We start from the raw sequence: 25,422 nt of genomic DNA on the forward strand, positions 1-25,422 counted from the left end.
TAGGATGACAGAAAGAATTATTTTAAATCCGTAGCCTTGAAGGAAGTGTAACAATCAAAAGTAAAGAAACAGATTCCACGATGCCCCTCCTCACCCAGGAAAGCCCTTGGTGTGACCTTGACACTTTGTATCTGCCTGATCAGATACAAAATGTGACTGTAAGACGGGGGAAGCAGTCACCCAGAAAAGCCTGTCTTGTGCTCTACTGATGGATCTTGGGGGCATGGCTACATGGGAATTTGAAATAAAAATTAAGTGCATCCTGAGAATTTTGAATTTTTTAAAAAATAATTTCAAAGATACCCCCTCTCTCCTTGGGGGTTTCAGAAAAACAGGTATTACTGGTCCATGGCTTCCCAGGAGCAGAGCACCCAACCTATTTCTTGAGAAGAAGCTCTGCTGGGTTCTCCCGCGTCCTCAGCAAGGCAGTAGTGGTGAGGTGAGCGCTGGCAGGAGGGCCCAGCAGACCGGATGTCGATGCCACCGAGAGGTAGTGTGAGGAGGACGGGCTGAGAATCAGCCGAGTCCCTGAGATGGTCGTGGGCAGCCCCTGCTAACATGAGCTGCGGCCGCCCCGCCAAGGAGACCTGGCTCCTGACTGGTCAGATCAGAGCGCCTGCTGGTCTAGGGCACTTGGTGTCACACCTCTCTCCCCAAATGAGATGTCACCACCAAAGATTTAACTGGATCTTCCCAGGTAAAACAAGAGGGGACACTGAGAGCAGAAGCACTGGGAAGTCCACTGAGACACAAGGGACCCTCTCAAATCAGGGAAGCCTGGAATAGCCTGATCATCCACGTCTGGTATGTCTCAGGCGGAGGGCTGGCTAGAGATGGGAGCGCTGGGGTGGGGCAGGGGTCCTCCCTCACGAAGCTGAGGGAGCCAGCGCCTTCCCCATCAGAGAAGTTCATCTGCTGAGAAAAGGAGCTGCAAACAAGTCACAAGATTTCTGGTCCGTTTTAGCATCCTAGCATTTGCTGCTGCGTTACTGTCATCGTCTGTCCATAAATGGGGCGTCTGAGGGACAGTGTAGAAACAGAAAGGGGATGGGAAGACCTCTACAGTAGGGACAGAGGAGAAATGAACCCAAGACGCAGAGCAGGTGGGGGTGGCCATGGGGAGCACAGGACAGCAGGCTGAATGGCGGAGGCTTGGGAAGAAGGGGATGGATGGAGGTGAGGGCCTGAAAGCTCATGGTCTTGGGGCAGCTCCCAGCACCCCCCCCACTCTGCACAGGGTGCTGTGCCCAAAGCGATGCCCGTGCTCCTGCTCCTGCTGGTCAACGCTCTGCTTTTCCCCCAAGGTCCCGGCCCACGGGAAACGTCCCAATTAACCGCAGCCCACCACACTCCCCCTCCAGTGGGGAGCTTTCAAATCGTCTTGTTTTGCACCGGTTGATGTTCACGTGTAACTGCTGCAGGTCTTTTCTTAAGGCGGACATTTCTCTCCAGACTTGGATTTGAAGCTTCTAGAGAGCAGAGATTACATTTCTTCCTTGTTTCAGTGTGTACCCACCACCACCAGACAGGGGCCATCACAGGGACTGGGATGGGGGCCTGGCCCTGAGGCATCAGCTCCCAGAGAGCCGAGGTGTGTGGGTGGGGGGCAGGACCGAGGGAGCAGAGAGAGGACAGTGAAGGGATGCACAGGGGTGAGCGAAGGGTGAAGGCACCATCATCCCAGGAATGCTTCGTAGTCCATGTACCACACCAGCTGGCCGGAATCAGGCAGGACGCCCGAGATGGGCCACTTCCTGGGCTCGTGGCCCACGCGGCTCACCAGCACGGCGATCTCACGCTTCATCTTGCCCATGACCAGGACCGCCACCTTCCTGGCCCGGTTGATGAGGGGCAGGCTGAGGCTCATGCGCTGGTACGGCCTGAAGGGGCTCTTGGTCAGCACTACCAGCTGCTCGCCGTCCAGGCCGGTGGGCGACTGCGGGAAGAGGGAGGCCGTGTGCCCGTCGGTGCCCATGCCCAGCAGCACCAGGTCGAAGCTGCTGTTGGCCACCAGGGCGGAGATCTCCTCGGCATAGACCTGGGCGCCCCGGTCCTCCTCGGCGCAGAGCCGCTGGCGCAGGTGCACGGGCATGGGGTGGATGTTGTAGTAGGGGACCCTGACGTGCTGCAGCAGGTGCGCCTGCAGGCCCTGGAAGTTTGACTCGGGGTCCCAGAGCGGGACGCAGCGCTCGTCTGCCAGCCACAGGTGCGTGTGGGCCCAGGGGAAGCCATAGTGCCCCGTGGCCAGCTGCTGGAACAGGGCTATGGGGCTTGAGCCGCCCGACAGCGCCAGGTGGAACTTGCCAAAGCGCCGCACTGCCTGCACAGCTGTGGCCTCGATGTCGTCGGCCAGCTTGGCGATCAGCTCCTCAGGCCAGGCTGAGATCAGTGGGCTCTCTCGGTACTTGGCCCTGAGAACCTGGAAGTCACTGGGTGTCGGCCCAGAACCTGGCCCCGGCACCAGCTGCTCCAGCGGCTGCTGGGAAAAGGCTAAACTGTTGCCGCTGAACTCAAAGTCCAACAGGCGTCCGTTCTCAGCTCCTCCTGGGTAGAGGCGTGGGACCTCGTGGGCCAGGCTGTCCAGCAAGGGCGTCCAGAAGACCCAGGAGGCCAGCAAGTTCTCCGTGGTGATGAAGGAGTCCTTCCGGTGGTGGAAGATGTGAGAGATGAGGATGGAGTAGGCATCTTGCTCCCTCACGGGGCTGTAGGCGTAGTAATCAGACAGAGGGCGGCCAAAGAGGTGGAGCCCAGGCCGGCCAGCCACTTCCTGCCAGCTTGCAGATGGCAGGGAGGGTCTGAACAGGTTCCGGCTGACCAGCACGGCAGGGCTGCCCAGCTCGCCGTGTCCGATGTAGAAGACGATCTGCTGAGGCAGGCACCGGCTCTGGTCTGGCACCCAGTGCTTCTCGCTCTGGACACAGCACGCCTGGTTCTTGAACAAGATCCTAACGTAGCTCACTCGCTCATCCAAGGCTTTGCCAGACATCAGGATGAAAGGAACGCCCTCCCAGCGAAGGTTGTCGATGTGAACGAGGACGCCTGAGGTGACAGGGGGACAGCGGAGGTGATGCTCCAGCACAGAGAACCCAGGACCTCCCAGCCCACTCGCCTTCCCCTCTTTTCCTTCTTGCCAGCCAGCCTCCTCCTGCCCGAGCCCCTCCTCTGGGCACACACTGCATCGGGAACACCCCTTGCCTTGCTAGCCTCACCCCCTAACTTTCACCTCTTCCATTATCTTCTCTTCCCAGTCAGTGCTCAGACGGTGGCCTCTGGGGCCACCTCGGACACCCACCTCCCTTGAGGCACCTCTTAGAGCCACAGTCTTCCAGGCAAAGGAGAACTGGGCTGAGAGGTTCCAATCTGGAGACTCTAAGGCGAGTCTCGTGGTGGAGGCAAGGTGGTGGAGATCCTGACTGTCGGTGGGGACGTCCTATGGAAAGGTGCTCCCTTCCTGTCTGTAGAGCACTCAGGACACACTGCGGCCAGGTCAGATATAGGGAGAAGGGGAGGGGACGGGGCTCTCAGCCACAGACCAGTAGGGAACTGGTGTGCAGGTGAGAAAGCTTGCAGCGGGGGCCACGGGGTAAAAGCTGGACGCTGAGCTCACTCCAGACTCAAGTTCCAGACCTGGCTTTCTCATCTACTGTCTCTGCAAGACCTTGGGCAAGTTTGGGCAACTTCACTGAGACTCATGTTCCGTCACCTCTAAATGGGGCTGATAATCATACCTGCCTGAAGCATCTGTGCATGTGAGGGTTAAATGAGATCGTGTATATGGCATGCCTGACAGCAGCTGCTGCTCTGGTTGTGGGGGTTATTATCTGCAGTCTTAGGGAGCCAGACTCCCCCAGAAAGCTCTGAGCCTGTGGAACCATCCAGAGGATGGCCCTGGGGGGCACCTGTCTGACTGGCATGGTGCTTGCCCACTGGAGGTGCCCCTGGCTGTGGTGGGCTGGTCTGCAGCCTCACTGGGGCTGGATGTAAAGTCTGCAAAGGCAGAACTTGGTCTGAACTCAGCTCCACAAGCCCTGTGGACGTGGACTGAACTGAGACCACCACAGAGGTGTCCTCTGTCCAGAGAGAGCCAGCAGGTGACCCGTTGCTTTAAGCTAGTGGAAGGCCAGAGAAGCAGGGGAACCTTTCACTTGCCACTGAGCTCCCTTGTGAAAACCCCCCTTCAAGTCCCTTCCAACCCACACCAAAGGGCATCTGGGTTTGGAGAGCGGCTTCTGCCTGGGGGGAGGGGGCAGCCCATGCCCAGCCCCGGAGCCCACCTGCGAAGGTTGGTGTCAGGCTGTGAAAGCCGTCTGGCTTCTGCAGCTCTCTGCGCACCTGCTCGCTGTACGCCTGGTACTGGCCCAGGACCGCGCTGCCCTTCTGCAGGCCCCGCAGGGCCCGGAAGGCCTGGAGCTTGTGCTGCAGCACCGCCTCCGAGCTGCTGACGTTGCGGGGCAGCTCCATGGCCACCAGCGTGAGGATCTCCGTCAGGTGGTTCTGGAGGACATCTCGGATGACCCCATACTCCTCGTAGAAGCTGGTGCGACCTGAGCGGGGGGAGCAGGGAGAGGTAGTGAGGACTGGAGGCCCACGACGCCCGCCACAACTGTGCTTCTGTCCTGGCACCCACACCCCACAGTCCAGAGAGTGACTGTGCCAGAGCACACAAGAGAAGGAAGCAGGGCGGGCGTCCTTGAGCCACCCCCCTTCAATGAGACCCGTTCTGCGGGACGGTGTCAGACCCCTGGGCCTCCCTAGGAGCCTGCGTGGGGAAGGCTCTGGTCCCCACAGACACCAGGCACCAGCCATCTGGTCCGGCTCTGCAGGGGGCTGCAGCATCACGGGAGGGCCTGGCTGCTTACTAACGTACCGCCCGGGGCGAGATACTGACTTCTGAGTCTCTGTTCTGCATCCTGTCCTTAAATGGGGCCTAACTGCCTCCCCACTACCAAGTGCACACACGTGCTGGGCAACAAACAGCTTACAGTGGTGGGGAGGGAAGATGGGAGGGAGAAAAAGTCAATAAAGACATTATAGACAGAGCCTGTGACAGAGGGTAACGGGGCAGGCCCCTGAGCCCTGAAGAGGCAGACCAGAAAAAGCCAGGCAGAGGATTCTGGTTGACGGCGCTTCAAGAGGAAAGGCCTTGAGGCAGGACGAGCTGGGCTGCAGAGTGTCCAGAAGGAGGAGCGCGAGAGGGAGCAGACAGGCGGGCAGGCGTCCGCAGCAAAGGTGCGGAGGCTGGACTCATTTCTAAGCGCAGGGGAAGCCACAGGCAGGTTTGAAGCAGGAAATGTCAAGACCACTCGTGTATTTGGAATGGATCCCCGGCCTGCTGTGGGGAGACTGGCTGCAGAAGCACAAGACCCAGGAGGAGGCTGTGTAGGTGCCCAGAGGAGAGCTGGTGGGGCCTGGACTCCAGTGGCAGTGAAGGGGCTTCAGGGAGTGGACAGTTCTCTCTGGAGCCAGAACTGACTGGACCTGCTGACAGATGCGGTAAGCACGAGCAGAAAGGGGGAACCAAAGGTAACTCCTAGAACTGGGGCCTGAGCCAAAGACAGGCAGTGGTGGGGTTTGCCGAGATGGGGAGACTGGGAGAGGGACAGTTTGATGGAGAGGAAACCAGGAGTTCTGTTTTAGGTGAGCTTAAGCTTCTGACAGACAGGTGGAGATGTCAAGGTGGCTGGGGGTGGACAGGGTTACTGAGAGGGTAAAAGAGGGCGGCGCACAGAACACTGACCACAGAGCTGGGCAGCGACGGCACGGGTGCCCCCTGCACCTGGCACAGTACTGAGGTGTTGGGCGCCCCTCCCCGTCACACCCACAAGATCCTGCAGGGCGGGGACCACGACTGTCCCTGTTCCACACGAGAGGAGGACTCAGAGGCCCAGGGTTCGGACGGGACCAGCAGAGTCAGGAGCTGGTTAACGACACACGACATCACACCCACTCCTCCAGAGCTCAGTGTGAACCCTGATCATCAGTGACTTGCCCACATACAAGTGAATGGCCTACTTAAGGCTTAGAGTTCAAATGTGCAACACCTCACATGTGCCATGGTTCATACTCTGCTAACTTGCCAAGACTCACACACAGGAAAGGCCTTCCAGACGTCGCAGCGGGGACAGCACTCACTTATCCGGTTCCACGCGCACTACCTGGATCGTGGGATCAGCCCTCACCCAGTATCTCCTGCTCGTCCTTTCAGGTCTCGGCTTCGAGGAGACCTTACTGAACTCTTGGCCTCCCCCCTGGAAAGTTCACCTGACTAACTTGGTGCCTGCTTCTCTCTCTCTTCTCAGCTATTCCTGAAGCTCCATCAAAGCACGACTGGGCTGTCCGCTCACTGCCGCAGCCGGGGCACCGGACACAGCACTGCAGTCACGCGACAGAGCCCCGTGCGGCAGAGAAAATGCACACACGTCGCCGCAGACAGACCCCAAAGGCACCACGTCGAGCGAAAGAAACGCGACTGCTTTAAAGATAAAAATTAACTTCGAAAATAGGACATAATATGACCAGAATAAACAGAGTTTCAATACACGAAAAAGTGCAATGGGAAATTAGAAATTCAACGGATGGGTTTTATGGATTAGGAGTAGCTGGGGAAAAAAAATCAGCTATTGGAAGACAGAGCTGAAGAGGTTATCCTGAAAGCAGGGTAAAGGGGCAGACAGACTCAGCACTCAGACACGCAGAGCGTGCTTCCTCTTCTAAACTAAACGGTGATCAGAGAAACAACAAAGTGAAGTGCAGGAACAGTCTACCTAAAATTTGGAACCAAAAAGGAGAGGAACTGGGATAGGATCTGGGGAGGAACACGAGAAGACAATGAAGCTTCTTGTTAAAAACAGGCTGGCAGGCACACTGGTGTTCGTTGTATCATAGTTCCGTACGTTTCACACACATTTTGTAGGCATTCTTTTCTACCTAGTCAACACTTCATTCAAACAAACAAAAAGAAGCGACTCCTGGCTCAGACCTGCTGGGCCGTGTCCCTCAGGCCAGCTGCATGGTGAGCAGGGACCACCTGCCGTGAGTTCAGCCCGACAGGCCAGGCCTGGTGGTGGCCCAGTGCCGTGGCGGGAGAAGCGAGGCCCGCAGCTGGCTCGTGGGAAGGCACCCTCGTCCTCCGACTCTTGTCCTCAGCCAGAGCGTGAGGGTGCAGCTCTGGCCAGGGAGGCTGAAGCCTGAACGGCAGGACAGGAAGCCCAGCTGTGCCAGTCGAAGTGCCCGGAGGGCCCCCCGCGGAGAAACAGCGTCTGAGCTCCCAGCACCTGCAGGGTCCTGGCCTCAGTGAGAAGACATCAAGGAAAAGACATTAACCATGACAACGATGGAGTCCATTTACTGCTCATGGTAATGATCCGTAAGGAGGTCCTACTATTACCCTGTTTTAAAATGTTAGGGAACTGAGGTTCAGAGAAGTTAGGCGACTTGCCCAAGGACACACAGCTGGTAAAGGGGTAAATGTGAGATTTGAACCCAGGCAATTGGCCCCAAAGCCTGCACTTCTTATACCAACACAGCTCCCTTTTAACTTCCTCGCACTCCCATCTAAGCAACCGCACAGCAAACATTCTACCCAGTGTGGAGCTGAGCAGCAGGAGGACCAGCGGCTTCTAGAAGGGGACACAGAGATTGAAGCAGCCGGCTAAGTGGGTCTTGGGAAAGATGAATCTAGGCGAGAGGGCAGGGTCTGCAATGCCTCCTGGCCAGGAAGAGTGTGAGGAGGGCAAGGCAGGGTGTCAGCTGCAGTCAGGTGGTGGCGCCTCATGGGAGTGTGGGCCCACGGTGACCATATCTTGCAATTTTTTACAAGAATAGACAAATTTGGATCATTAAGTATAATCTCACATGCACAAATAATTCAGATTTTTTGAATTGCTGTGTGTCTCAAAGAAATGTATGTCCGGGCTGACTCTGCCCCGGGCCACATCCTAGTTGCGGTGAGGAGCGGAAGTGGCCAATCTGGGATTTGGAATTGCAGAAATCGACAGCAGATGGACAGGGCTTTGGAAACTGGACTGAGGAGTGTGAGGAGCTACTAAAAGTTCTCAACCTCAACCAGCTAAACAGTCACCAGCAGTTCCACTCCGAGGCACACGCCCAAGAGAAACGAAAACACATGCCCACCCAGAAACGTGTACATGAATGTTCATGGCAGCATTCTTCACGAGAGCCCGAGAGGAGAAACAACCCAAATTTCCACCAGCTCATAAATGGGTAATAAAATGTGGCACGCCCATCCACACAACAGAATGTTACTCTGCAATAAAAAACAAACGAGGCCCTGACACACTCCCCAACGTGGATGGACCCTGAAAACACTGCGCTGAGTGAGAGAGGCCAGACACAAAAAGTCACTTACTCTATATCTGATCTATACAAAGTGTCCAGAACAGGCAAATCCAGAGAGACAGTAAATTCATTAGTAGGTGAGTGAAAACTGTTTGGTGACACAGGCTGGACCCAAGACAGACAGTTCAGAGCTGTGACCTGAATGGAGTGTGACCGCAGGCAAGGGGCTCTATGTCACATATAAAAGAGGGCTGGTCACAGAACCTGCCTTGTAGGGCCGCTGTGAGGATTAATGAGTTAACAAACACACAGGGCTTGGAACAGTGCCTGCCATGCAGGCAGCACTAATAAATACTGGTAAGTGTTTTTATTATTACAGAGGATGCAAGAGAAAGGCTACCAGCCGGGCAACTCAGAGAACAGTTACCATTTGAAAATAAAGAAGTTAGAAAGAGTCTCAGTGTCTGACGAGAAAGAGGCAATGGTGGTTTAAGTTCACAACGTGCCGAGTCTGACGGACTCATATACATCCAGCGAAAATGTCTCAAAGGGAGCTGCAGATGTTAAGACTAGGGCGAGGAAAGGCAATGAATGCTGGAGATACACAAGATCCCATCAAATCAAAAATGCCAATGGTGGTGGAAGCATCATTATTTTATAACCACTAAGGAAGAAACAGGCTGTCAATTCAACTGTATCACCCCATTGATGGTAAACCCAACTTCCAGAGAATATGTAAAATATGTAAAAATATGTCAGAATCAACGAATTAGCGTAGATTTAAGAGTGTGAAGAGGATAGTTGAAGCTTTGAGAACAGAAGAAATTTTGATGGAGAGAACACAGCAGAGTCTTAAAAAGCCGTGTTATCTGCTTACTAGTCTTTAGTTCAGCAAACCCCTAAGTGGCCCTTTTCCTATTTTTATCCTCTCTCACTGTGTGGGGAGGAGCATTCACAGGTTTGCTACCCGCTGTGTAAAAAAGAGCTTCCTTTATTCCTTAATTTCAAGCTTCGGGGTGGGGGTAGGGGCACACATTTGCGGGTCCTCCCCTGGTGGGCTGTCTTTCCAGAGCTGGAGTGATCAGGTCCATAGCCGGCCCCTCATGGGGGCGAGGCCACGCAGCCACGCACAATGGTAGGCAGTCAGGGGCTGATCGTCCTGACGGCGCCCAAGTTGATTTTCTTCGGGTTACTACCAGTTACTGTGCACTGATTTTCTTCCTGACAATGATCTATAAAGGACTCTTAGTATCCTTTCCCAGGTTGAAAGTTGAGGGTTAAAAACCCATCAATATATGAACACAGAGAGAAGAAAAAAGCACAACCAGAGGGGACAATGGAAGAAAGACATCTCCCCGCTCCCCAAACTTGGCTTCCAAACTGTTCGCACCCAGAGCTCATCCGCGTCCCAAGGCCACAAGCACAGGGACCCATCGCTCCACCCCTTCGAAACCTTGTGGGGGGGCAGCCTGGGCAAGGCGCGAGTGGCTGTGTCCCACGCGCCTGAAAGGGCAGCTACAGACCCACCAGGGAGACAGGAGCACCCAACGTGGGCAGAGCTGTGGGAACGCACTAGTTACGGGCGCTGCTGTCTCGAATTTTCTGGAAAACAGTCTGATAAGATGTAGTAACAGTTATAAAGCAGTCTTTACCCTTATGGCCTAGTCATTCCACTTTCGAAGTACACTTAAAAAAAAAAAAAAAAACTTTTAAAAATGCTCACTCACAAATGTTCTAGAGTTAGATGAGTGCACAACTTTATGAATATGTTAAAAACTGCTGAATTGTACACTTTTTTTAAAAAAAGGGTAAATTTTATGGTGTGTGAATCAAATCTTATTTTTTTTAAAGCTTGCCAAGTATTATTTAAAATAGCCAAAAAACAAAAAACAGTGGAAACCACCAAGATGTCTAATAATACGACAACTCACATTCTGTGATACAAACAGAATGGAACAGAAATACAGAGCTACCAAAAGGTACAGATGATGCAAACTGTCAATACGTGGAAATTTAAGTACATACACAGAGAGAGGTAATACTAGGCGAAGAATGGACATAAGAGAGCACTGCAGATCAGTTACAGGGCTTTATATAACCCGACACAAGTCACCCACAGGCCACGTGGAGCCCGGGGAGAGACGGAGGACACTGCTGCTTCCCCTTCTTGCCAACTTGGAAGGAGGGCAGCACCTCCATTTGTACAGTATTCCCGTGTATATTATCCGATTTAATCCTTAAAACAATCCCAAGACAGAAGTAACAGGGGTTTTCATCATTACATAGAGATGGTGCTGAAGATCGCAGCCTTCAGATCTGGGACCAGTAACCCTTCCCCGTTGCCTCCACATTGTGGGAGGTTCCCAGCAGAAACACAGATGTTAAACAAAATCACTGAAGGCCAGCTGCGATCTCTAGAGTAGCTTCTGGGGCCACAAAAATAAAAAGTGGGGAGGGCCAAGGAGAGAGTGGGTTCCTGGGCTGGCCGGGGTGCTCTCCAGGCAGGAGGCTGGGCAGCTGCCCTGGGCTCACCTTGGAGACGCCCGGCAGGGCAGCAGGGCAGCTCCAACCCCTTCTGCACACCAGGCTGGGAGCGGGACAGCTGGTGTGAACCTGGGAGGACTCTGGCCACCTTGGTCCCTCCGTGAGAGGCACTGAATGGTCACTCCAGCTCTGAGGTCAATACACACCAATGTCAGAAAAAGGACCCTCCCAAAGCAGGGACAGCTACACCATCCTCAGGAAGTTTCCCTCCTTCCTCCCTGCACCCCCCAAAAATAAATAAAAAATAAGAGCCCCCCCGCCGCCCCGTCTCCAGAGGGGAAGCGAGGGCAGCAGAGAGGCTGCCCTGAGCACACCCTGGCAGGAAGGCCCACTGCTGGGGCCCGGGCAGACCGAGGCTGTAGGCGCAGTGCTTAGAAGCCTGCGCTCTGAGGTGCCACTGACCTGGGACCACATCCCAGCACTCCCAGCTTGCCCAGCTGAACCCCAGTCCAAGAGCGACCAGCCTCTCTCTCAGCACAGCCCTTCCCAGTGGCTGTGAGGAGGACCAGCGGAGGTCATCTCCAGAGGCCAAGTGGCCTAGCCAAGGTCACGCCCTGTGTGGCCCGGAGCGCTGCTTCAGGAGACCGCTGGCAGTTACTCTCAGGGGCTCACTGGTCAGGGACTCCCCAGAAGGGCATCCCAGATGAGGCTGAGAGGGAGCTGGGCGCTGGGGCTGCTCCTCCCACCTCACGCTCTCTCCCTTCTGCCTATGCAGCAGCCCTGACTGCAGCAAACTCCTCTGGGCCAGAGGCTGCGGCAGAAAACAGGAAAAAACCTCTGACACAGCGGGGGAGGGAGGGAGCTGGGGAAGCCAGCTACCCCCCAAGGCGCGTGGCGGCGGGGGAGGCAGCTCAGAAGCTCAAGGTCCCAGGGCCTGTGGTCCCTCCCCTCCCAGAGCCCGGGAGACTGCTGGGTGGCTCAGGGCCTCCCTGCTGGAGTCTGAGGGGTCTGCACAACTGCAGCAGGACAAGGACCGGCCGGGGTGGGGGTGGGGTGCGGCCACACTCTGTCCTTCTGCTTAACCCTCAGACCGGGTCTCGGACACCGGCTGGCCGTGCCCAGTCCCGCGGCGGGCGGCTTGTCTACTAAGCTCACCTCCCATGGGGAGGGAAGCCTCCCCTCCGGCCTTCTCCCCACCCCCAATCCCAGGAGAAGGCACAGCAGAGGCCGAAGTGCTGGGCGCAGGGCTTATGGCTACGGCTACGGTGGGGAGGCCGCAGGGTCCCAGCTCCCATCCTCTCCAGCCTGAACTAGGGTCCATCAGGCCCCCTGAGGGATGGGCTCCAAAGCAGGACCCAGAGGGGAGAGGGAGGGTCAGTGCCTGGGCCTCAGGGCTGCACCAGGCCGCTTCCTCGGGACTCAGGGAGCACTTGTCCTTCTGGGTCCCCGAAGCCCAGGGGAGAGAGGGACAGGTGGAAGGAGAGGGAGGGAAGGGGAGAGAGAAAGAGAGGGGGAGAGAGAGGGGGAAGGAGAACTCACCAGTGAGCAGAGGAGCAGGAGGTCGCTCATCAGGCCCTGTTAGGGCCTGTGCAGGCGACTAGCAGTCAAGGGCCAGCCAGGGACACCCAACGCCCAGGACAGCTGCAGCCCTGCTGGCCACCTCTGACAAGGGCAGTGGGCTGAACTAGCCCCCTCTGGCCGCATCCTTACTGGTTGCAAGTCCGTTGGGCCAGTGGGTCCCAGCTGCCTGCCCTGCTTTGGGCCTCTCTGCCTCTGGGCCTGGCAGCAGTGAGGCCCACTGCTCGGAGCCCACCCCCTGAAGGCAACGGGGCCCCGCGCTTTGGGCCTGCACAGCGCCCTGAAGGCAGAGCCACGGCGCCCGCCCTCCCTCCCGGACCTCAGTTGTTGTGTTGCAGTTCAAACCCGAGATCCTCCCTGCCACAGGCTTGCCTTGCCAGACAGGCTGCCCAGGCCTGCGCCCGCCTTTCTGTCTTGCCTTCCATTTTCCTTTCTCCAACACCCAAAACATAAGAAGGCCAGCAGTTTGCCAAGCCCCGGGCTCCACAGGGATCTTACAAAAGCCCCAAAATGACATAAGACACCAAGAAGGACGGGGTGGCAGGGTTGGAAGAGTTAAGAGGCAACAATGCCAACCGGTAACTCCAGACATCACAGCTCCTCCCCAACCTAGGGAGGGCCCAGGAGGGAGCTGCCAGAAATGGGGCAGGGAGGAGACCCGGTGTCAAGTCCAGGCAGAGAGGCGCTGGCCCCCAAGCCTGGCCTGCAGCAGGGGTGGCAGCGGCGTCCTCCTGTTCCGCCCCACGCTCTCAGTGCCAGATCTGCAGCACATCTCTCTGCGAACGCAGCAAGGGCAGGGCCCAGCATTCACTCCCGCCAGGACACCTGACACACACAGGCACAGGAGCAAACTGGGGCCTGAGCCCTTGCTGAGGACAGAAGGGGAATTTCGGAAGGCTTGGGGAGGGTCCCCAAGACCCACGGAGGTTCACTGCAGTGGGGAGAGGACCTCTCTTCTAACGTGGGGTCCAGACTGGAGACAGCGATGCCCTCAGAAGCCCAGCTCATGCCTGACCGCCCCGCCCACCACGCCTCCCCTCCCCGGCCTCCCACAGCACCACCTGCTTCCATCATTGGTTCTGGAGTTTGTCCTAACATATTATGTCCCCCAAGAATCTGTGAGGTATTATGGGACAGAGGCTGGGTCTCACACCTATCACCTCATCTCACCCAGAGCTTCCAACACTAAACACACATTCAAAGAGGAAAGAGAAGAAAGCTGAAGAGTAACCAAGGGGGAGAGAAGGAAAAGAGGAAAAGACAAAGACAAGACAGACCTCCCGGCCCCCAACCCGGGCCTGCGGGGTCGGGGGCCCCCCCCCCGCCCAGGCACACACTGTGGAGTGGGGATGGTGGCCTCGGGCACTCCTGCTCGGGCTGCAGAAAGCAGTCACGGGGATGAGCTGGCTGCAGTGGCACAGAGCCTGGTGTTGAAGCCAGACTGCCTGAACCAGGACCGGCCCCACCACTTCCTGCCGTGACCTTGGGCTCGTCACCAAGCCTCATCTGTAGGTGGAGGCTAATAATAGAGCCCATCTCACTCGGCTACTGGGGGCACGAGGACACAATAAGAATCAGCCTTTATTATTGGGGCTAAGAACTGATGCTTTGAATACACAGTCAATGCTCAAAAGATGTGATGAATTCACAGAATGCTACAGCTCAAAGGGGGGCTGTCAGCTGTGTAGACAAGCCACTCATTTCAGACGAGGGATGTGACATGCTGAGGTCACCGGGTGAAGGCAGAGACGGGCCTGACACCCAGGTGTCCCGACTCCCAGGTCAATGCCGCTCACTCACGCGGTGTTTGGTCAGCACTTCCGAGGCGGTGCCAGGTGCCAGCGAGGAGGCAGCCTGGAGCCCCTGGTGTAGTGGGAGAGACAGACTGGCCGGGGATGAGACGAGGCAAAGACTGAGGAGGGGCAGGGAAGGGAGGTACGTGTGCACTGAGAATGCAGCAGGCATGGGCTTTGTCAGGACAGTCAGCAGAGGCTCCCCGAGAAAGTGACCACTGAGCTGAGAATGAGCGGGCGGGAGGGACGGGAGGTGAGGAGGAGAGAAGGCAGAGGGAACCCTCGTGCAGCCTGACAGCCTCCCCCATGCTCACATCAAAGGCAGCCTAACTTCCAGGGTTTACTGCCAGCCCGCTGTTTCAGTGTCCAGGCCAAGTTCACGTCACCGGCCCACACACTCCCAAGGGCAGCAATGACTGCACAGGGCTTGCCTGCAGGCACCCTGGGGTGCAGCACAGTCCAAGGCTGGGCATGTGGCAGGCCCTGGAGGGAGACCACACACCAGCAAAATCTCTCTCTGAGAAGTACTGGCCGAGGCGCGGGGGCCGGGCAGACCCTCCAGCCCCGCGGGGCCCGACGCCTCATCACAGATGTGACCCTCGCGCACCTCCTGCATCCACGGTCTCTTTCATGATGATCTCCACCCGATCCACGTGGTGCCGGCTCCAGAGGCCGTCCAGGGCCTCGCGGTTCTGGTCTCGGAAAGGCAGGATCTGGGCCACCACCTGCCAGGGAAAGAGACTGATTGTGCTGCGGGCTCCTCTCAGAACAAAGAGGGGATCCTGACTCCACGGAAGGGCCCCACCCTCTCCATCCCCTGCTCAGAGAAGACACTCTCTGGAGCAATAGTCCCAGGACGTCAGGGCTTCACAGCCCATAAGGACTTCAAAAACCTTTCAGGGACCTCCACAGGGTTACCTGCTTTTTATTTTGCCAAGAAAGAAAATATTTAAAGTTCTCTATCTTCTATTAACATTGACTTTTAATAAAAGATATTTTAATACTGAAAATGGAGGGAAAAAAGCTTCAAATTGAATATATTCAGGGTTTTTTTTTTGTTTGTTTTTTGTCATTTTCCCGTAAACAAGTGAAAACCTACCAGGAGGGACACTGGTTTGAGGACGTGTCTTTGAAACACTGCAACTCCAAACAGGGCTGGATGGAGGGCAATGCCTCAGCCCCAGACGGCTATGTGGTGCCCCCCAAGTGGCCAGGGGCCCACGTCCTGGTCAGTACCAGAGAACACAGGAGTCGACGTATTCTTTGCTGTGGTTTCTGGGAAGATGTCCCGAAGGAGCCCTGAAGGCATGCTCAGAGTGAACTGGCCAGCTGACTAGCACCACCCAGGAGGCCAGCCCCACGCTCTGCCACAGGCCTGGATGAGAAGCATGGGCGCATGGTCCCCGTTCCATTTTAAGATCTTGTTACCAGCCTTCCGGCTCAAAACAGAACTCAGGAAGAAAAAGGTACTGAAAAAAGACAGGTGGGTGTCGAAAAAGGTGGTTAACTCTTAATTCCCACAGCGTGCCCAGCTGGAAGCCAGGTCCAGGCACCAGAGTCTTGGGGCCACCTCTGTAGAGAATGCAGGGCAATGCTGAGAAATTGGAGCCCAGACCCTGGCTGGGAAACAAGAGGGTAGGACACACAAAAGAACAGGCGGCTGGACACGTGGACGGGGCCAAGCAGGCCTGCCCTTGCCCCGCACCGCTGTTCCTCCATCCTCTCACCTCCTGCCCATCGGCCAGGTGACCGTGGGAGCTCAGACTTCACAACGCCTTCGGGCGCAATTCCACCACTAGTGGTGTGGCCCCAGAGCACTCCACCCTGGCAGGCTCCCGGCCGAGGCTCACCTGCTTGCCCAGGTAATGGTCCACCCGGTACATCTCATCCTCCTGGAAAAAGCTCCCGAGTTCTGTGGCCAGCTGCTGGGCCGAGCGGTGGTCATGGCCAAAGGGCTTCTCGAGGGCAACGCGCAGCCAGGCGCCCGGGCCAGGACGGCAGCTGCTGTTGATGTTGCGGGCAATGTCTGCGTAGGCGAAGGGCGGCACGGAGAAGTAGAAAACCCTGCCCGCCTCCCGGAGGCCTTCGCGCTGGACCCACGCCTCGATGTCCTTGCTCAGGGCCAGGTAGTCCTCTGCAGTCTTCAGGCGGCGGTACTCGCTCAGCTGCTGGAACTGATCCTTGAGTTCAGCACAGCGAGCAGGAGCCGTGTCCCTGGGGCAGGACAGGGACTCCAGGACTTTGGCTATGACCTCCTGGCCCTGCTCGGTGGTCGTCAGAGCAGCCCCGTGGAAGCGAAAACTGTGGCCCTTCCCGGCCTCATCCAGGTACAGCTGGAACAGCCCCTGCCATAGGTATTTTCTGGCCAGGTCCCCAGTTGCTCCCAGCAGGATTACAGAGATGTGTCCCCGGAGCTCCTGGGCGTGCAGGCAGGCCAGCAGGGCCACACACACTGACGCTGTGAGCATCTTCCAAACACCAGCGTGCCTGGGGTACCTGGGAAAGACAGACCAGGAACAAGGAAGGGTCAGACATGGCTCAGGTGATGCAATGTGCGGGAAACGCACTTCTAGGTGATTAAACATTTCCTGCCTGGCAAGAATCAGCTGCTTGTTCCTCAGGAAAATGTTATAGTCCCACAGCTTCCCTCTCCCTCCTCAGCAGCTTGGCTGGCTTCTGTGCCAAGAAGCCAGTGGGTCGGGAGCCTGCCCGTGAGCAGGGGCTACGCCACTTGCTAGAGGTGGACTGTTTTGCTGCAGGAGCCTGGGAAGGCGGCATCAACCCCTAGGGAGGCCCCACGCACTGCCGTGTGGCTGGGGCTGTACACCTCACCACCAGGGCCAGCCTTGTCCACGAGCACAGGCTGCAGGGACCATCGGAGCAGCCGGCCTTGATCCTGGATGACAGCTGGACCTGTGAGAAGACATCATCACCCTTCACTTCTCTCTCTGCTCTTCCCGTGTCCACTGGGCTCCAGGCACGAAATGACTGCCAATCGCTGCCACAGCATGGTGATTAAAAATGCGGACCCTGGAACCAACTGGCAGAGTTTGAATCCCAGCTCAGCCCTTACCCTGAACAATTATTTAACCTCTCTATACCTTGGTTTCCTCATCGTAAATGGGGGTATTAGCGGTACCTATACCAGACGGTTGTTATACGGATAAACTGAGTTAATATTTATAACCTGCTCAGGACAGTGCCTACCACCAACTAAGCACTGTATGAGTGGCAGCTATCATTATGGGAAATTAATAACAGCAGCAAACACTGAATGCCAGCACGTGCCAAACACAGAACTAAGCACGTTTGTGCACTAGATCTGAGTGCAGACAGGAACCCTAAAAAGAACCAGTGGAGGGGTACCATCACAGCCCCCTCGTGCAGACAGACAAGCTGAGACTCAGGCAGGTGAAGGTCCCGCGGCGAGACAGCGGGGAAGCAGGCAGGACCAGGCTCCTGGCTCCCGGGTTAACCGACAGCAAGTGCACACTGCGGCCTCCCCGAGGTTAGCCCAGCCTCCTGGCTAGTTTTCAGCCTAATTTGAAGCAGTTGACATGTAGGGAAGGCGAGAGGCCTCGGACCTGTCACAAACGCACTGGGGGCTTACTTTCTCTGGCCTTCTGCTCTGACCAGGCCTGGAGGGCTAGATGTGCTCACGTCTTACTCCATGGCACTCTCATTCTCTGATTTCCCACCAAGGCCGGTGCTTCAAAGGAAAGGCAGAAGGAAGTGAGGAAGAAAGCAGCGCGGCTCTCAGACATTGAGGGGGGTGGCTGGAGCCCAGCTTGGGGCGTGGCAGCGGTGAAGAAGGAGCTAAGATTCCTGACTTAGCACCTATTATATGGCAGACATTCTACCAGATCAAAGATTATCAAAATCCTCAACAATGACGCTACAGTCTAGTTACACAGACAGGGAAACTGAGGTTTGAAGGGGTAGCAGGAATTCAGAAAAGGCCCTGCAGACCTTCCCACGTCCCTATATCATCCCCTCTGTCGAGGGACCAGACCTGCGCCCTGACTCTGACAATGCGCCCCCTCCTCCCACATCTCCCTTTGCCTCTTCCTCTCGAGATCCATCCTCAAGGTGGCCCCAGTTAGTGGCCAAACCAAGATGAGGATCCAACAGCAGCATCTGCACCAGAACCTTTAGGACACCAGACACTTCTTGTTATTGGAGCTTTAAGTGAAGGACCAAGGGACCACAAGGGCGGCCTCCCAGCCTTCCTCTTCCGCCCTCCCTGCCTGCATTCACTCCCAAGTCCACAGGTGGACCACAGGACCATTCCACTTTCTTCTCCTGCTTTCCAATCTCTGTCCTTGGCCCTTCAAGCATTTCCTTCTCAACTGGCAACTACCCCTGTCTGGAGGGAAGGAAACACTGCAAGGTCAGTGTGGGAAGAGGCAGTGAGAAATCTGAAGCCCAGAGAACAGCCTGGAGGAGGAGCCGCCAGCTGGCAAGCTGCGTTTCAGAGCTCCTGAGCGGACATCAGTGGCCAGGGCTCTGGATGTGCCTGGGTGGGCAGGTGAGGGAGCCCCGAGGGCCAGCACCTCTACCCCCACCCCAGAAGACTGCAGAAGGCCTGACAGACGGCTGCTGGGCCTGATTTGACCCCCAGGCCTCAATTTAATTCTGTTCTGACTCTGGAGGCTGGCTGCAGTCTTCCCTGACCAGCCCCATTCCGAGTTCCCAGTTCTCAGGTTAGCCTCCCTTATCTCTTGCCTACACCCCCAGCACTCCTTTAAACAAATGCCAGTCATTGCAACACAGCTGCTGACTGCTTGCTAAACAACCAGGGAACAGCTCTCTCCTGAACGAGTAGGGTGGGGGGGCGGGGGGGCGGAGGAACAGTGTCTGTGTGTTTGGTTTTCTTCTACCATGTTTTTTTTAAACCTTAACAGGGTTTCTGGAACTTCAACGTGCTTATGAATCTCTCGGGGATCTTTTTAAAATGTAGATTCTGCTGCAGAGGGTCTGGGGAGGGGCCTAATGCTGAAAGCAGGCCCAAAGAGCACACTGAGCAGCGAAGTCTTGGGCAGGGGCTCTCCCCACAGGGGAGCGTCAGATTCAACCGGAGGGTTTTTCAAAATACACACCCCTGGCCTCCTGCTCCCTTCACCAAGGCAACGAACCTCTGATTCAGCAGGTCCAGCGTGGGTGCAAACATGGGTATTTCAAAGCAGCCTCCGATGGTTTAGATTCACCTAACCCCCTGCAAAAACCGGTTGCTGACTATCGTGAGCCTAATGGTAATGCCTAACGTTGACCAAGCAGTCGGCGCATGGACACCAGAACACTCCCCGGGCTGGTCTCACACCCGGAGAGGAGGAAGACGGCGGGTACCCTCCCCGCTGCCCCACAGGGAAGAAACAGGCTCAGAGAGGCCCAGGCCCTGGCGCAGAGGTGAGGTACAGAGAAACCCGATGGCTCCACACCCACCTGGGGCCTAAACTGCTCCGGGGCTGCGAGGCAAGCGCTTCCTCCTGCCTCCCCGCCTGCTCGTAGGGGAACGGGCCGTGAAATACATCTAAAATGACACACTTGAAGTTAGTCCCCAAAACACGAAAGTGGCGTTCCAACGGCTGACCCTGCTGTGAGTCGCTTCTATTTTTAATTAATAAATAAGAAAACGCTTAGTGCAAAGTTTGAGCCGCTCTGGGACAGGGGGACAGTGTATTATTGGACTGCGGATTGGAACAGGTGGTGATTCTTTTCCAGAAGAATCTAAATACCACGTAGCCTTGGACATGCACGTACCCTGCTAGGCCTGTTTCCCCATCTGTGAGGAGCTAAAGGAACTCTACAGCACTTTCCTGCCCCTAAACTCTGTTTTCCAAGGAAAGGAGACGACCTCTCTGTTATTAGGGAGATGGCCACCGCCTTTCTATAAAGGCAGCTTAGAGGCAGCTTAGTGCTTGCAGCCTCAGGCCAACGCAGCAGGAACGGGGAATGCAGGACTGAAGTATGAAGCACAAAGCTGATAACTGAGCACCACTCAGAAGTTAAGACCAAACTCTCTGAAGCTCTAACTTAAGTGTGTGTAGGATGCAATTTCATTTACAATTATTATTCAAGAAACACATGATGCTGTAAAGTGTGGTGCCAGGGACACCTTCCATCCTCCGGGGGTACGGGCTCAACTCAGAGTCGGGGCTGACCGGGCACCTGTCCACAGTCCAGGGCACCTCTTGCTGTCCCTAACACCAGGGCAAGGGGTTCCCAGCTGGCATCCTGGGAGACTCACCTTTTAAAGGAAGGCTCTGCAACCATCCCCCAAGCTGTGAGCTCTGACGTGGCCAGCCAGAAGGTGTGGGTCAGAACTGGGGTTCCAGCCTGCTTCTGCCCAAGTGAGAGGCAGATGTGGGGTGCTCCCAGGCAGCCGTGTCTGCCCAGGACCCAGCCCAGCTCGGGCAGGCACTCCAGCAGCAGAGCTGGCTTCTGGTAAACCCTGGGAGGCTGCAGCTGGATCCTCCAGTCCTGGCAGATAAGGGGCAGGAGGAAGCGGTTGGGAGATAGGTGTCAGTGGCGGCTGCTGCTCTGTTCCCTTTCCCAATGCCACGTCAACACCTCTGACCTCCATCTTCGGTCTGCCACGCAGGAAGAAGGGGGATTTTCTCCAAATCACAGCCCATGAATGTGGAATTTTTTAAAGACTGTGTGGGAGTAAAACAAGAATTGGAACTGAAGATCTTTCTTAGCTAAAGGACAAGAGGATGGGCCCAGCCCCTCCACCATCACCAACTCAAATGTGTGCTCTGCACCCCTTCCTCTGTGTTCCGGGCCCTCTGGACAAACACCCCCACACAGGTGCCAGTCGGACCCCTCATCACAAGCTGCGACATGCATGTGTCCCCCTCAGGGCTGGACAAGGGACAGAACCCACAAGGTCGGCTCTGACGCCTTTTCCCTCTCTAATCTCAGAGAATCCCTTTTCCCAACATCTCATCAGGTATCCAACCTGGGTCCTTGGGACCCAAATCGCGTGCTGGAGCCACCGCATGCGGGGCTGCATACCAGATTCAACTGCTGAAGTTTCAGGAATTTGTCAAGCCAGTTGACAAACATAGCCATTGTGAAAAACAGAATTACACAAATCTGCAACCAAGTACATTATATTAAAGACAAAGGCATGAAACACTCAAAACCCAACACTTCCCTATTACTCTACTACATCTGACTGTTATCTATGCTCCTAACATGATTTACACCTATTTTATCTGCAAGGTGAGGGTATTCTGTTACGGTGTGCTTGAAGCTGGCCAGTGTGGGAACATGTACCCAGCGGATGTCAGCAAACAGTATCAATCACGCTCTCCACCCCCAACTGCCACCCTTTTCAGAGGCTGTTAAACATTGACCAGCACACAACTGCCTCTACCCCAGGCCGTGATTTCCAGCCTGGACTTTCTCCCCCTAAATGCCAGCCTCCCACAATCAACTGCTGCTCTGGCACCAAGAGTTGGATGTCTCCAAGACTTACCACGTTCAAAACTGAACTGTCTTATCTCCCAAATGCTCCAAATGCAGCTCTCATCTTCCCCATCAGGGTCATCCAATCTGTCAGCAAATCCTATAGTTTCTATCACCAACATTTATCCAGAGTACAACTATGTCTCACCACCTTCCACTGCTCCACCCTGGTCCGAGCCACCATCACCTGTCTGGACTACCAAACGGACCACCCAACTGGCCTCCCATTTCTATCACTGCCTAAACACAGCAGTCAGGGTGATCTGCTCATAGCATCGGTCTGACCGTGTCACTCTTCTTTTCAGGGGTCTCCAGGGGCTACACCTTCTGGCCTCCCACTTATCACCGCTTTGATCTTTTCTCCAGTTGCCACTCTGCCCCTCTCTGGGCTCCAGCCACCCATCCTCCTGCCCCAGGGCCTTTGTACTTGCTGTTCTCTCTGCCTGACCTACTTCTCCCTGCAGATGTCCACGTGGTTCACTCCCTCAGTAACTTCAATTCTTTGCTGAAATGTCACCTTCTCGGCGACGCTTTCTCAGCCGACTCTGTGTAAAACTGTAAACCCTCCACCCCAATCTCACCTGCATAGTACAGATCACTTTCTAATACACTGCATGTGATACGTGTATTTACTTTATTGTCTGTCACCCCTCCCCTCAGGAATGTGACAGTAAGGACAGGGGGTTTTGTGTTTCGTTCACTATCTCCAGGATCCAAAACAGGGCCTGGCACACAGAAGGTGCACTCTAAACATTTGCTGAATCAACAAATAAATCTCATTTACTCAAGACTATTGTCACCTATTATAAGCTATCTGCATGTGAATAATGGCACAAAGGAATAAGTCTCTAAAAGTGACTACAAGCACTGTGACAGAGCACACATTAGCAGCAGCTCACTACTTGTAAGGACACTAGTAATAATAAAAGACACATTTATAGAGTATTTAACTATATGCCAGATTTTGGGCTAAGAGCTTCACACGCATCATGCCACTTAATCCTCGCCACAATCTATGAGGTAGGTCCGATCATGGTCCCCATTTTTAGAATGGGTCGACAGGAAACTAAGGTGGAGAGAGAGAAAATCACTTACTGACAGTTGGGCATCTTAGAGGATTTAAATACAGGCAGTCTGGCTCCAGCATTTACTTCCCCCCACCTGTAAAATGTGTGACTACAACCCCAAATGGCAAATGTAAAACACTGTTTCAGTGTGGACACGGATTCTCCTCCCTTAGAAGACTGGAATGACAGTGGTCTAAACACTCACATAAGCTATCCAAGCTGGGCAGCCGTTCTGCTCCCTGGTGTCAGGCTGCCCTGAACACCAAGTGCTGTGAACGGCCTCGGCCTCACACGTCCTCTCTGACAGTGATTCACTCACCCTCCTTCTGACGTCATGAAGACACCGTGTTTTAGTCTGAGCTGCTCTGTTAAAACCTGGAGGCTTCTGAATCCTTGTTCTGCCCCTTAGTAGTAGCTGTGTGACCTCACACAAGCTATTTCACCTCTCCTGACCTCAACCACAGAGTTGGGGAAACAAGCCAATAAGAAGCACAGACAGCCAGTCCATACAAAGCAGTCCGCACAATGCTTGGCACACAGGAAGCACCTGAGAAATGTTCGCCCCTACCATTATTCAACCCACAGCATCACAAGCAAGGGACTTCTGCTGGCATCTTGAAACTGCTGCAAAACCAATCAACATCTCTCAACAGGGAAAAAAAAAAAAAAAAAAAAAAAGCCAAGGAGCAGCTCATCGACAGACTGGTGACCTCCCAGTCATACTGATGAAAAAACATATAAGACATAATACAATGTTGAGGTGGTTCAAGACGCCCCCACCTCAGCCCACAGGGAGTTTATAATCCAGCCCGAAGAATATGGAAGTAGGCTGGTGCCTTTCACTTGACTGCTCAGGGCCTTTTCTCCAGCTGTAAAACGGGGATCATCCACCTTATTTTTATGCCCAGCCAAAAACAAACAAACAAACAAACAAAAAAACCCAGGTCATGGTTGCGAAAATACTCTTGACAGGCAATGGTGGTTAAGAGCTCTCTGAGACAAATAGCCACCTGGCTCCCAGCTCAGGGCAACAAGAAGCAAAACCTGACTTCCAGCCCTGTCCGTGGGGTTAGGGCCTCGCAGAACCCACGGTGAAGTTCAGCAGCGAGCAATGACATGTTGCCTTGTTCATATTCCAGCAATAAAGTGAGAAGTGGCTAGGTCACAGATGACCAGAGGTGCCTCTTGCTTCCCCCTTTTAAACAGCCTAACACCACCTGACTGTAAGGGTAACTTAGGAACTTCTACTCTTTGGATAAAAATAACTCGAAGGTCTGCCTGGAGTAGCTTATCTGCTGATCAGTTATGCACCTCAAAAAAAGTTACACAAAACACTGCCTAAAAATGAGCTCTCTTCATGCCCGACACCGAGCAGTTTTTATCCCAGGTGCTCCTAAAACTTGCCAAAAGACCATCCTTATAAGCTCAGAACTATTAGACATCCACCACTGCAGCCAGTGTAGAATATAATTTAAAATAGACCCAGTCTACCGAGGCTTCCCTCATTGGCTACCTTTCACCAGCCACAGGCCTGGTGGGCGGACAAAGCGGTGGGTGGGCAAGTAATTTCGGCTTACGATTTTTCCAGAAGTTCTCACTTCTGGCTAAACATTCAAGTATGAGTGTGCTACTTTTCTGAGACCTAAATAGGTTTACTTCTGGAAAACCATTCATTGGATGGATGTCTTTGCAACGCTGATTGAAACCTGAGAGCTAATGCCAAAGATTAAGCAGATCCCCGGGGAAGGCGGGGGAAGGGGGCACCACGTTCCTACCCTCATTGAACTGAATTCCAGAAAGCCTAGGAAAGGGGGCGCCGCTGGCCGCTCTGGACCAGCCTCGACAGGGCCTGGCTGCCTCCTGCCCACCCGCCACCAAACAGAACCGCCCCGCCAAGGGATCTGCGGAGGAGGAAGTGAACAATTAATTTATTCTGCGGAAGGAAGGCAGGGAAGGGAATTCGGGCGGGTGGGTGGGGTGACTCTTCCAAACCAAATGCCCGAGGGTTTGAGAGCCACGCGTGGCCAGCCTCCCGCGCCTGTGGGCTCGGCCCGGCGCAAGCGCGCAGCCGCTGTCCGCCTGTAAATAACTCCCGTGGCCAAAGGAGCCGGAAAGCAGGGGAGGCAGCTTACTTCATCTCGCCCGTCAGAGCCGGCCGCTTCTCCGGGAAACGTCGCGGGCGGCGCAGGGCGCGCGGTGCTGCGGGCCGGGCTCGGGCCAGGCCCCTTCCCCGCGCATCCTCTTCCGCCCGCCGGGCCCGCCCCGACAGGTGCGCGTCACGCGGCCCCGCGCCTGACGCGCGCTCGGGTTTCGCCAGCGACGCCGGGGGCGGCGAGCCGGGAGGGCGCGAGGCCAAGGGCGGCCCGTCCGCCCTTACTCGGCCCAACCCAAGATGTCTCTGTGTCCGGGAGCGCGGCGGACCCGCCGGGCCTGGGCCTCAGACCAGGCGGCCTCGGCGCGCGCGCAGTGGGAGCCCCGTGCCAGGGACGCGAGGGGCGCGCTCAGTGGGGCCGAGCCAGGGGCGGCGGCAGAGGCTCAGGCGAGACCACGCCCCCTAGCTCGGGGTCGTGCGGGCAGGGGCGGGGATTGGGGGGGGGCGCTCCCTGATGATTCCTTGGTTCGCGTAAATCCACTGAACTTCAGAGCGAAGTGAGCGGGCCCTTCTCTCGCGCGCTGGGCTCTTTCCTGCATCATAGGGGCTGCCTTCGGAGACACGCGAGGGCCAGAGA

The 25,422-nt window shown here is 55.6% G+C and overlaps 1 protein-coding gene across 2 annotated transcripts; it reads right to left on the reverse strand.

The window, feature by feature from the left end:
* On the reverse strand, window positions 1-25,216 carry H6PD (hexose-6-phosphate dehydrogenase/glucose 1-dehydrogenase). 2 transcript variants are annotated; one of them, XM_074377487.1, is made up of 6 exons: window positions 24,826-25,216; window positions 20,401-20,633; window positions 16,004-16,649; window positions 14,761-14,878; window positions 4,275-4,544; window positions 1-3,039 (listed from the first exon to the last, which is right to left on the reverse strand). In XM_074377487.1, exons 2-6 carry the CDS (start codon window positions 20,424-20,426, stop codon window positions 1,676-1,678), a joined length of 2,424 nt encoding a protein of 807 aa, XP_074233588.1. In that variant the 5' UTR covers window positions 20,427-20,633; window positions 24,826-25,216; the 3' UTR covers window positions 1-1,675. The 2 variants fall into 2 exon arrangements, with proteins under 2 accessions (XP_074233588.1, XP_074233589.1); XM_074377488.1 differs by lacking the exon at window positions 20,401-20,633 and having other exon boundaries at window positions 24,826-25,215.
* Window positions 25,217-25,422: the final 206 nt, after the last annotated feature.

This window comes from Camelus bactrianus, chromosome 13, assembly GCF_048773025.1.
Source record: "Camelus bactrianus isolate YW-2024 breed Bactrian camel chromosome 13, ASM4877302v1, whole genome shotgun sequence".
NCBI lineage: Eukaryota > Metazoa > Chordata > Mammalia > Artiodactyla > Camelidae > Camelus > Camelus bactrianus.

Excerpts from the sequence above, each read along its gene's own strand:
- H6PD (XM_074377487.1), bottom strand. The coding sequence starts at position 20,426 with ATGGTTGCAGAGCCTTCCTTTAAAAG. Across the intron at positions 14,879-16,003 it reads ACCATTACCTGGGCAAGCAG|GTGGTGGCCCAGATCCTGCC; the intron begins GTGAGCCTCGGC and ends TTTCCCTGGCAG. Across the intron at positions 4,545-14,760 it reads AGAGACCGTGGATGCAGGAG|GTCGCACCAGCTTCTACGAG; the intron begins GTGCGCGAGGGT and ends CCCCCCGCTCAG.